Raw genomic sequence first — 12,380 nt, 5'->3', positions numbered from 1 at the left:
AGAGGGAGAGCGGACTCCTGCTCCTCGCCCCTGGTCCTAGCTTCTAGGCCTATGTGGGAAGTCCAGGTGTCCTAGAGGTGTCAGAGAGCTGAGCCATACCTGCGATGCTAAAACAAGCCTCACAGTTTTGTAGGCTTCATTACTTGCAACTGAAGATAAAACAAAATAAGGCTCCCTCTTTGCTGTGGTTTTACTTCCTGAAAGAGTGCTGCGCCAGCAGCTTCAGAACAACCAGAAGGGAAGGGAGGAGCCTCTCACCTTCAAAGCCAAGCCAAGCACAGAACTTACAGTAGACCGGGAAGACGTGTGGTTTGACGCCTTTCCAGAGGTTTTGAGCTCTGGTCCACGATTAGGACCACAATTTTAAAGGTTCTCTTTTTTTGATTTTTTAACTTTTTTATTATAAAAATGCATCATACATACCAAAGAGTATATAAAACACATAGATTTTAAAGAACTAGAGAAACATCAGGGTATCCACCACCTGAGAAAAATGTAAGTTAACTATTTATGAGAACTGTCAACTCGATTTCTCTTCCACTGAGCTTTTGCAAAATGGTGGCTGTTTATTTAAAGAGCTAGATAGGTCTATTCAAATCCACAGCTCTAACAATTTCCACTACAGAATGCTTATTTCCAGAACTGACCATAGTTACTACAAGCTAGGAGTATATTATTCTTCAGAATAGTAGAAAATTAGGTACTTAGGGCTTGTGAACATAGAACCTCATAGTTTTTTAGTGGAAAAGTATGACTGGAAACTACCATTTAAAGGTTCTTTAAAAGGTCTTCTTGGAACTATCACTGATACACAAAAGAATGTGGATGGATCTCAAAAGCATACGGCAAAAGCCAGAAACAAAAGATTATGTACTGTATGACTCCATGGCTAGGACATTTCAGCAAAGGCAAAACTCTTTAAGAGTAAAAAAACAGATCAGTGGTTGCCAGAAACTTGGGGGTCGGGGGGAGGCGAGAATGAGTCACAGTAAAAAGGAGAGCTTAGGGGGCCATGGATGAAACTGTCTCAAACCTTGACCGCAGTTGTGGTTTCAAGACTGCCAGAATGTATACATTTGTTAACACTCATAGACCAGTCAACTTCAAGATGGGGGATTTTACTGAACCCAAATTATACCTCAATGAACCTGATTTAAAAAAAAAAAAAAAAAAAAGTAAATCGTATCTTCCCACCCATTTCATCCTCTCCTTGATTTTCTGTCCCATTTAAGTCCTGTCCCTCTTCACTCCGATCTCCAGACGTCCAGAGAAAGCAACCAAGGGAAGCAACAGAAAGAAGAAAGAAGGGGTGGTGACTCCCAACCCACAGGGGAAAATGACATTGTGGCGGCACAGAGGTTCCGATAACTGCTTAGCACTCCAGCAATGCTGGCTTCCCTCCATGGCCATATTTGCAGGTTGTCTTGAACTCCACTGGAACATTCTGACCCCAAAGGAATCCAGTGCAAAAGAATCATGGTCAGGTTTTCATGAGGAAAAACAAAACCACAACCCTATATGGCAAGCCGCCCCTTTCACCATTTTTGCATCGCTTGGCAACTTACAGAATTTTCTTTTTTCATGAATCACTACCAATCTTGTTTTACTGTTCTTCCTTTTGCTTAAATTTTTAGATAAAGAAGATCCTATGCTAAAATTGGTACCCCAAAGTCAAGGGAGTGCTGAAAGAATTGCCAGCAAAACAGTCACCTTTCTTTGTCATGTTTGGGGGTACGGAGCTGACTCTGCAAGAAAACAGGTGATGAGAGACTAAAACAGTGAAACAGACAAGAGGAGTAACTTTGGTTGTCTGGGAGCTTTACGGACTTTACTAACTTTTCACAAGATGCCAAGGCAAAGGACTGCAGGTATGGAGCTGTGAGTGTGTGTGTGTGTGTGTGTGTGTGTGTGTGTGTGTGGCAAACAATTAAGAACTACACTTGAAGCAAAAGGAATGCAGAGTGGGAGTGTAAATCTGAAGAGTGATTCTGTGGTGTGAGAAGCCAGAGTTGTCATCTGTGGCAATGTCTCCGTGCGAGGATCTTTTGTCCCCGGAGGATGGAAGCATGGCCATTATTCCCAGTATAATTCAGGAGGCAGAAATCATCGTGGCCACAGGCATGGGCTGTGGAGTCAGAGACCTGGCTTTGCTCCTGCTCTCAAGGCCTCAGTCTCCCCATCTGTAGTCTGGGAACATAAACATACCGAGCTCACATGAACGGTTTACTACAATGCCTGTGTCCTATTAGGGCTCAGTAAGTATCCGTTGTTCTTATTCCTCTGAGATGGTCTTTTGAGGTTCTGGCTCTGAACTGCAATCGAGCCAGTGCCATCGCTTTTCTTCCCACCTATTTCCTAGCCCAAACCTTAAAAAAAAAAAAAAAAAATCTCCAGTGGTAACAGTAGAAAATAGTCACTGTGAACATTTCATTCCATTGGTAACACACGCAGTCTACCACGCATTATCTTCACTCAGGAAGCAGAGCTGGGTGAAGGATAATCCGCAGGGCTAAGCTTTGGGGTGCGTTCTCTTATTTCTGTTTAGCAGATTTACTGCGCTAATTATATGACTCTGTTTGCCTGGGCTGGCGTTAGCATTCGATTGCATTCCTGAAGCCATGTCAGCCGGGGTGGGGAAGACAGCCAGAAGTGTGCCAGGCATCGGAGAAAAACTGGATCCGGCTTAAAAATTAACCACAATCAATCTCATAAAGTAGATAATAAAAAGTTGTGACTCTCCGCTTCCCTCCCACTCTGGAATTCTGGGAACCATGGAACACTTTGCAAACTCCCTCTTCCGGCCACTGCTCAGTGCCGGTATACCCCCCCCTGATGCTGAAGGAGCCGCTGTGGCCATCCGCGGAGAGAACCAGCTTTGTTTCTGCTGGGCCCCAGATACTGGGTAATTGTCCTAGGAACTTTCCTGTCCCATCAGAGAATCACCCATAATTACGTGATAAACTGAAAGCGCTCTCACGGAAGCACACTCTCGGAGCAATTACAGCGAAATGACGACGGGCGGCTGCGAGCGCTGGCGTTTCTGGAGAATCGATCTTCCCCAGAGGAGCAGGGACAGCTACTGAGAAGTGGGGGCGGGTGCGCAGCGCCCACAGAAGGGAAGGGAAGCAGGACGAAAACAGCACAACACCGAGTCACCTGGGCTTTTCTCTGCTGTGCACAAAACGCACTCTGTGCTCATTCACATCCGTCCAGCTAAAATGGCCGGCCTTGTCGAGCTGGACGTCTTGTCCGTCCCTGGACAGCACCAGCTGCCCGTTGGTGGGCGCGCTCACCACACGGAACTGGAGGTCTTCCAGCCGGCCACCTCCCTCTCGGACGTTCAGAAGGGGAAGATCCAGTGGCTTCATCGAACCAATGGGAAGGGTGAGAGAACCATTCACGTGAAGAGTAGGAGGCGACATTTTGCCTGGAAAACATACGGTCCAGAGATCAGACTTGATACACTCACTAATACGGCTTTGGGTTTTTGTTTTTTTTTTTTTAATTAATAGATTTATAATGTTCATTCAGAAATGAGGCTCTAGACTTTTGCAACCATAAGCCTCCTTCTAATCCAGTGATTCTCACCCTGAATGCTTATGAGAATAACATAGATTCTCAATGTTAAGACATAAACTTCTAGAATAAAATAGAGGATAGAATCATCATGATCTTAAATTAGACAATGTCTTCTTCGGCATGACACAAAAAGGATAAGTGACAAAAGAAAAAATACCTAAACTGGACCAAAGTACTTCAAAGGCACCAGTAACAAAAGTGAAAAAGACAATACATAGAACGGGAGAAAATATTTGCAAATTATTTATCTGAAAAGGGACTTGTGTCCAAAATATATGTAAAAAAAATCTTAAAATGCAATAAAAGACAAGGAGCCTTGAATAGGCATTTTTTTCAAAAAAAGATACCCAGAAGGCCAGTAAGTATATGAAAAGGTCCTCAATGTCATTAGTCATCAGGGAAATGCAAATCAAGACCACCATGTGATACCACTTCATACCTCCTGTGAAGGATAATACAAAGTATTCCTGAGGACGTAGATGATTTAGAAATCCTATACATCGCTGGCGGGAACATGAAATGGTGCCATCTGGCAGTTCCTCAAACAATTAAGCATAGAGCTACCCTATGATCCAGTAATTCTCCCCACAAGCGTATACCCATGGGAACTGAATACATACGTCCACATAAAACCTCATACGTGAATGTTCATACCATTATACCCAAGTGCCCCAAAGTGGAAACAACCCAAATGTCCATTAATTGGTGAATGACTAAACAAAAGATGGTATATCCATACAATGGAATATTATTCAACCATGAAAAGAGATGATCTACTGATACATGTTCCAAGGTAGAGGAACCTTGAAAATGTTCTTGCCATGTGAAAAAAGCCAGACACAAAAAGCCACACATTGTATGAGTTCATTGATTGATGTGAAATGTCTAGAATAATTAAACCCACAGAGCCAGAAAGTCAGTCAGGGGTTGCCAGGGACTGGAGCAAGGGAGCACGACAGAGAGACTGTTAATAGTTACTGGATTTCTTTTTAGGAAGAATAGAATGTCCTGGAATTAGATAGGGGTGATAGTTATACAACCTTGTGAATATAATAAAGACCACACCGAATTGTGTACTTTAAAGGGTGAATTCTGTGCTATGCGACTTACATCTCAGCAATAACCAGTACGGATACTGGACCTCCACCAGTGTTCCCGCTTCAGTGTTCTGAGGTGGGCACCTCAGTGACTTCACAAGCTCCTCAGGCAATCCTAATGGGACTTCCAAGTTTGAGAACCACAGTCCTAACCTGATACTTTGAGCACATCTGACCATCAGCCCCACGAACAGTAAGGAATAAAGCAAGTGTCTGATACTATTTGCTCAAACAGTACCAGTTAGTGTGTAATGAACTATGATTATCAGCGGCTTAGCCTCAGAATTCATGGGACATGTCCACACTTCCTTTTAAAATTTTACCCTCTCTGTTCATAGGAACTATCTGATGGATGAGTTATCTGATCATGACGAGAAATTCAACCTGTCTCCTGCAAGGTGTTTCGCCCGGACTTGAATTGTTAGAGTTTCCTTCTACAAGTAGGTCAGACAGGACAGTTTGGGAATGCCAAGTTTCAAGGGGACGACTTCCACTGTAAGATTACTCTAATGAAAGTGGAATTCATTTTCACAAGTTGACTTGTATGATGTCCCAAGAGGAGCACACTGACTTTCAAGCACTTGGGGTTTCCAGAAGGATCCCAATAAAATGAGCCAAAGATGTCTTTTTTCCCATGGGAAGTCTTAATATCTTTAGAGGTCAGAAATCTAGAGACGGAAAATGTGATTGACTACGGGTGTTAAAACAGGCCTCGAGTTACTGATGAAGGACACTCAGAAGCTGAGGAATGTTCAGCTACAATAAAAGTCCCCAGCTTCATTCAGCTATAAAACTTTGGGGTTCAAAATTATGACTGAATTTAAATTTGCTTCTCTTTTGTTATTTAAGGTGAAGTGTCCATTAATGTGTTGGACAAGACTAGTTTATCCCCTTAACATGTCACCTTATTCTTAATGGGACAGTGGCTTGAAAGCCACTCCCTTCAAACACAGGACTCTAGTGGGGCAGGCTCCTCAGACTAGTCATTATTTATTCGCAATATATCTCCGGTATGTCCACAAAGGATGCCACCGTGGCATAATTAGCTCTAAAAGTTTATATACATGCAAATAAATTAAACCTATATGTATATAGGTAATTTTCTACAACATAGCTATAGCTCAGAAACATAACTAAGTTTTATGCCAAATTTCTGATATGATAGTTGTTACTTTTAAAGCATAGATTTTTTCCCCTGAAGATCTTAGAAGCTGAGTTTCCCTCCATGTTCTATAAACAATCCCTTATTCCTGTGCTTTCCTCAAATGAGAATCCTGCATGTCATATCAAATGAGCTGACTGTATCTCCACACGGAGCGTCTGTGTGGAGAAACCGCAGGTCAGCATGCGAGGCCGTCTGACGAGCACTTACCAGCACATGTTTCGTTAGCGTGGGTGAAGCCAGGAATGCAGCTGGAAACACAAAGGCCGCTCTTCAAAAAGAAGCCCTGCTCACACCGCTGACACCGGTCCCGGCGGCTACACCTCAAGCATGCCCGAGGACAGGCTGTCAAAGAAAGGCCACAGTGTTGAGGCACAGCCAAGGCACATATGGCCAGTGACGGGGAAATAAAGAGCGGCAGCACGAGCACCCACAGCAACAGGCAATTCCCACGGGTCCCTCTGGAGTTTCACAGGAAGCTGACCGACCCCCAGAAGGAGAGTGAACACACGGCAGCACTTTTGCTGAACACACTCTGATGTGAAAATGGTGCACATAAACGCATTGTATAAAAAGTCAACCCTACTGACTTGTAAGGGACGTGGTGGACAGTGATTAAGAGCACAGACCCTTCCTGCATACCTCCTCCGCGACTTAGCAGCTGTCCACGTCAGGCAAGTTCCTCTAGTCACCCATGGTGTGATGGGGAGAGGAAGAGCACCTAATGCCAATCCCCATCGGGAGGATGTTGTAATGTGAAGAGACCAGCACAGTGCCTGGCATACAGAAGGACAGCTGCACGACCAACGCTACTGTTGCTGCTGCGTCATCTCACCGCCACCATCACCATCACCATTTTCAATGCAGGAGGAGAGCAGGCTCCTGAAGGGACCCAAGAATTCTTTCTTTGGGTCCACTTAATAATCTTCTACAAATCGAGTGTTCACTGCCTAGTTTTCCTGCTTCCTTGAGATTTTAGTGTACACAGGTAGTATAGAATAAAGGGCTCAGAATTGGAATCAGAAAATGTGGGTTTAATACCTGATTTTATGTTGCCTTGGTTAATACTCTCAAGCCATTCTTTTTTCTTTTTTCACTCATTAAATGGGATTCCTAATGTCTGCCGTATTTTACCATCAAGTCATTGTGAATACCAAATGAGATAACGCAGATGGAGGAATTCGGTGAAATGTAAAACGCCACGCCAGGGCCGTGGCTTTATTATTAAATGTCAGGTTTTCTTCAGAGTCGGGCATCGAGTGTCAAATTTTAGTGGAAATGATGAGAACAAACTGTAGAAACTCTCATGGATAACCCGATGGATAAGCAGAGTAAGGCTTTGGGTTGAACTTCAATGATAAAGGTTCAGTGTATCTCAACAAATTGTCCTCAGAAATCCTACTCAAAGATATTGCGCCAATATCGGGGTCACTCATAGTTTAGTCCACACACTGAAAATTCTGCGTCCACGTCAACAGAGGTGATCTGCTCTTGATGCTCTTGTGCTCTTAGTTCAGCACAAGCCGTACACTTCATAAACTACTGGCCTTATTTCCATAAAGACCTTTAGAGACAGTATTGATTTGTGCAAGAAAATTATTGGCCTGCACGTCTATGTTCTATTTAACCAGCAATTGGCAGATGTGCATGGGAAGCCCTCCATTTCTGAGACTGACCTCTCTGGGTTTCCATTCTGCCTCTAATTCAGATTCTCCTTGGTTACCTGCGAGCGACACACCTGACATACTTGCGGCCCTCACTTTTTTCCAGAGGACTCAGCGCAGTTTCCAAGTTACCTGTGCACTGGCGACTTGTGCGATCTGCAAAGTACCCCTTCCCGCATTCCTGAACACACTGGGCTTCCGACAGGAGATAGGGCTCTTCACAGCGTGTACACTCATGGGGGCCTTGGCACTGGAGACAGTGGTTGCCACAGCCTGAAAGACAAAAGTCAAGTCAACAGAACTGTGTGTGGCTTTCCCGGGGGCTCCTGGGCCTCACGGGGAGGCAGCAGAAGGTGCAGAACAGCGATATGACCTGGTGTGCGGGGCCGGGCAGAAGACGAGGACTCAGAACCAGGCTCTGAGTGGCGCTGCTCTACTTACCAGGAGGGTGATTTAGGATCAGAGATTGACTTCTCTGAGCCTCAATGCTCTGTCCCATAAAATGGGAGTGGACGGTGTCTCACTCAGCTTGCTGGGCAGAGATTAAAGTAAATAATGGAAAACAGGAGGCACACCTCGAAACTACAGGTATTAGCCATTATCGTTACTAGGAACTAGTCAGTGGTTCTCTTGCCTTGCTGAAGTGGCCATCTTTCCTGACTCACCCAGTTATCAGAGTCTCCCAAGAAGGCTCCTCGGGCTGCCATCTGTGCGTTTGGGGGGCATGTCAGGGTCAGAAGAGTCTGTGGTGTTCAACCAAGGCTGAGGGGGTAGCTTTCAGGGACAGGCGGTGGAGAGACATTCGTACATGCAGGGCTCCAGGGGACAGTTGGGGGAATCAGACGGTCCTTCCCGATGCTCAAATGAGCAGCGTCTACGCATTCCCCTTCTAGAGGACAGGATTATTCAATGCTCTGGGAAGTCCAAAGTCATCATCAAACCATACCTGTTGATGTGGCCTTATACCCCTGAGATTCCCATCCTGATCAACTGTCCCATTTGGGAATGGGAGAAGGAAAGAGGGGACATTCTGACTACGACAAAGAAAAGCTCTCAGGCATGAAACAAGAAATTAGATAAAAAGCTGGAAAGGAAACTCGCCACCAACTCCTGGTCAGAACAGTAAAAATCAGAGGCGGCTGCAGGCCGGAAGCGGACAGGGTGAGCGCTGCGGACACTTACTCTTGCAGAGGCCCACGTCCCTGTAGAAAGACGGCGAGCACTGCTCCGCGCAGGCCCCGTCCTGCAGGACGTAGCCGTCCATGCACTGCAGGCAGTCTGTCCGCAGCGGCCCGCTGCACGCGTTGCAACTCCAGTCGCACTCTAGGAAAGGAAGTCCACGTTAGGTCACCTCCACCCGTCCACCCTCCGTCCCGGCGACGAATCGATGAGGACGCGTCCGCAGCAGCAAGGGGCTGGGTGGGACAACAGGAGAGATGTCAGATGAGCGAGCCAGAACGGGGTTTCTGCTTGTAGGAGCCCGAACGCCTCTCTGCGGTGTAGTGTTTCCTAATTATGCTGGACACGGGCACGTACAAGGATCACTCCAGGCTTGTGCAGAGCCTGCCTGTCAGCGGGGCTGCCGAGGAGCAGGGTCAACTTAGTCCTGATTCCCCGGGCCACAGCGCCCTCAGGCAAAAGCCGGCTCTGCTATAGGGAGGGGCCAATTCGCCTCCACAGCCCTAGCCCGCACCTCCTTGGAATGCTCCGCAGGTAAAGGGATGTCAGAGACTCAGCCAGGAATGTGTCTGACGGCGCCACCAACCCGGCTGCTTGACTCTTAACCTGATTCACGATAATCAGGGGCGGGCCCACCCCCGCAGAGAGCACCGATGACGTTAGGATTAAATGCGGCATCCAGAACTGTCTGGAAAGAAAGGGCTTCCAGAAATAACAGGAGACCTCCTGACAGCAGTAGATTCAACTCGCTTCCATGTGATCTGCTCAGTCAGCACCTGAGGAATGCATAGGGTGGGAAGTGGCTCAACCCCGGCTTCAAGGGGCTTATGCGCTTGTGGGCTCCAACCCTGCATGTGTATCCGTATAATCCAGAAGGATTGTCAGAAATACAGGTTTTCTGGCTCAATGTCAGACGTCGTCTCAAGGACTGGGGCACAAGGAAACATGTTGGGGCCGCTGCTGTTCTTTCTGTTCTTGTGATTATTTATGGTTGTTGTGACTGTGGCTGTGGCTGTTAAAGGCCCTGGCAAGTCCTGCAGTCAGAACACTCATGTTTGAGAGCAGAAGTTCCAGCTGGTAAACTAAGTCCTCACGCATGGAAGGTGGGACAACGTGTAAGTACTTGGGTTTTGAAGACAGCCAACTCTCTGTTGGAGCTATGGCTTAGCCACTGTTTATCTACAGGTCTTACGTACCTTCCTAAACTTATTGGAGCCTCAGTTTCCTCAGTTGTAAGACAGAAATAAGAAGAGTACCTATCCCATAAGGCTCTTGTTTTGATTAAAGGAAGCAGTGATGTAAAGAAGGCGCCACAGCACCCGGCACACAGTAACAGCTCAATAAATGTTTTGCTGCCAAACTTTCCTCACAGAACATTCTGCATTTAGTTCCTTCTCACTCCACCATCCACCCCAGCTGAGCACGGAGGAAACGTCTCCTTAGTCACCTTTCTCTTGTTTGATGTAATATTTCTAAGTCCCAAAGAAACAGGTAAATGTGCAAGACAGTACACGTGCTTCCACGGAGATTTATAAAGTTAATCTCGCTCATTTATTTGGCTGAATCAGCCCTGAGGGAGCATGACTGCCGCCGAGCCTCGAACACTGCCAGCAAAGTTATGAAATCACTTACAACGCGGAGGATTTGCGATCATCTTGTTTTTTACCGCAAACTGACAACCGCTGTGTAGCAGGGGGAAAAGAGAAGAGCTTCTGTGGTCTTGAGCACAGAGACCACCTAAGTTGACAACAGTAGTATTTCTTGGAAGGGAGAGTGTGCAATTTTGCAAAGCCTTAAAGCATCCCAAGCTTACTTGACAGATGTCTGGCCCCATATCTGAGCCCCAGGTTCTTGGGCAGAATGGGGGGGATGGGAGACCAGTGAAACGGAGAGATGGAGGAGGAAAATGGAACCGAAGCAGCAAAATCTGGCCGTTAACTCTGTTCTTTCCTTGCTGAGCACTGCCACCTAAAGAGTGTAAGCCCCCAGAATTCCAGCCACTACAGAACAAGGTACTAGGTTTCTGACACTGCTTCCTTATAAACTCCTTGAGCACTGGGACTGTCTTTACTCATTTAAATCTGTTAAACAGAGATGAACAAATCAGATACAGATCCTGTCTTTTTTTTTTTTTTTTTTTTTTAAAATTTATTCATTTGAGGGGGGCACAAGTTGTGGGGGAGGGGCAAAAGCAGGGAGCCTGATGCAGGGCTCGGTCCCAGGACGCTGGGATCATGACGTGAGCCGAACTCACATGCTTAACTCAGCCATCCAAGCACCTCAAAGCCTGCCTTCCTCAAGCTTAGACTCTAGTGACCTAGAGCTGTAAATGTAAGTGCCTCTAGGTCCCAGGTAGGGGGTGTAAATCTCTGACACAGGCCCGCTGTGGTAGAAGAGGGAGTGGTGGGTGTGTAGTGATCTGAAGACGCGAAAGTGGCAACAGCTACTCATCTCCAACCGACTGTTGCGTTGTGGAAATGTGAGTCCCGTATTGTCAGATCTTCTAATTTTTTCAAAAGAAACAGAAAACCTCCAGTTTTGTATGTGAAGTCTTCTACATTTTAAAATGCATTAGTTAAAGATTTTATAACACTAGAACATTTTGGCACCTGGGTGGCCCAATGGGTTAAGCAACAGCCTTCAGCTCAGGTCATGATCCTAGGGTCCTGGGATCGAGTCCCACATCGGGCTCTCTGCTCAGCGGGGAGTCTGCTTCTCCCTCTGCCTGCCCCTCTCCCCACTTGTGCACCCTTTCTCTCTTTCTCAAGTAAATAAATAACATCTTTAAAAAACAAAGGTGGGCCATAAAGAACCCACATGTCTTGGACCAAATACATCCGGGTGGCCACCTCTGATCTAGTTACTAAAACCTTGCACAGTATCTGGCACATAGTAGGTGCTCAAAAATGTTTCCTTGAGAAATAAGTTACATACCAAAGAAGAAAGAAATGACATGCAGGCATTCATAAAACATGATGGCATCTTGCTATCATCATGGAAAGTCTAAACATATGATGGTGTTTTCCCAACTTCGGGGATGAGACACCTACAGTAAAAGGAGGTCGCCCAGGGAAAGAATCACTGCACAGTTCTGGAAGGGCTTTACCTCTGCATATCCTGGTGGAGAAGTCCAGATAGTACTGTGGGGCGCAGCTCTCATACTGACATTCCCCGAAGAGCAGGACCTTGTTTGGGTCTCGGCAGGAGGTACAGCCGGCCTGGGAATCACAGCTTCCACAGTGCTCGCCGCATGCTGAGCAGATAGGAAAGAAAATAACCAGGTAATTACAATTGCAAATACTGAAGCACAGATGAAATGGAGACAGATGTTGCAAAGGAGCAAAGCCCTCTCCAACCTGTGCTTTAATTATGGCTCCGAAGCCTCCCCTGTGATCAGCAGAAACAGAAAATGTTTCCCTAATTTTCTAAAATAGGAGAAAGGATCATTTTACTTTCCAGAGAAGATAAATTATAAACCCAAGAATGGAAATCCCACATCCAGGTTGCCCTGTGATTCAGAACAGAATTTTATACTCAGACCAAGAGCTCTGGAACAACAGTCCGGACATGTATTTGAAACTTACTTCTCAAGGATTCAAGCACCCAGTTGTTCCTGATGTGGATTCAGGTTTTTGAGCCATGCCAAGATTAAAGCTAGGCATCAATTTTGTTGTGAAGCTCAGGAAAGCCCACATTTCA

General features: G+C 46.0%; 1 protein-coding gene across 6 annotated transcripts in view; it reads right to left on the bottom strand.

Moving 5' to 3' along the window:
* The window catches only part of FRAS1 (Fraser extracellular matrix complex subunit 1), a 420,039-nt gene that overhangs the window by 153,254 nt on the left and 254,405 nt on the right, over nucleotides 1–12,380 (bottom strand). For all 6 annotated transcript variants that reach the window (XM_059385668.1, XM_059385660.1, XM_059385681.1 and 3 more), the window contains 5 exons: nucleotides 11,788–11,934; nucleotides 8,685–8,825; nucleotides 7,635–7,775; nucleotides 6,049–6,183; nucleotides 3,157–3,427 (listed from right to left, as the gene is read on the bottom strand). In XM_059385668.1, coding sequence (XP_059241651.1) covers nucleotides 3,157–3,427; nucleotides 6,049–6,183; nucleotides 7,635–7,775; nucleotides 8,685–8,825; nucleotides 11,788–11,934 — 835 coding nt within the window. The remainder of the gene's footprint in view (nucleotides 1–3,156; nucleotides 3,428–6,048; nucleotides 6,184–7,634; nucleotides 7,776–8,684; nucleotides 8,826–11,787; nucleotides 11,935–12,380) is intronic.

Source organism: Mustela nigripes, chromosome 1 (assembly GCF_022355385.1).
Source record: "Mustela nigripes isolate SB6536 chromosome 1, MUSNIG.SB6536, whole genome shotgun sequence".
Lineage (NCBI taxonomy): Eukaryota > Metazoa > Chordata > Mammalia > Carnivora > Mustelidae > Mustela > Mustela nigripes.
Note: the sequence above shows the minus strand (reverse complement) of the source record. Positions and strands in the feature narration are given on the sequence as shown.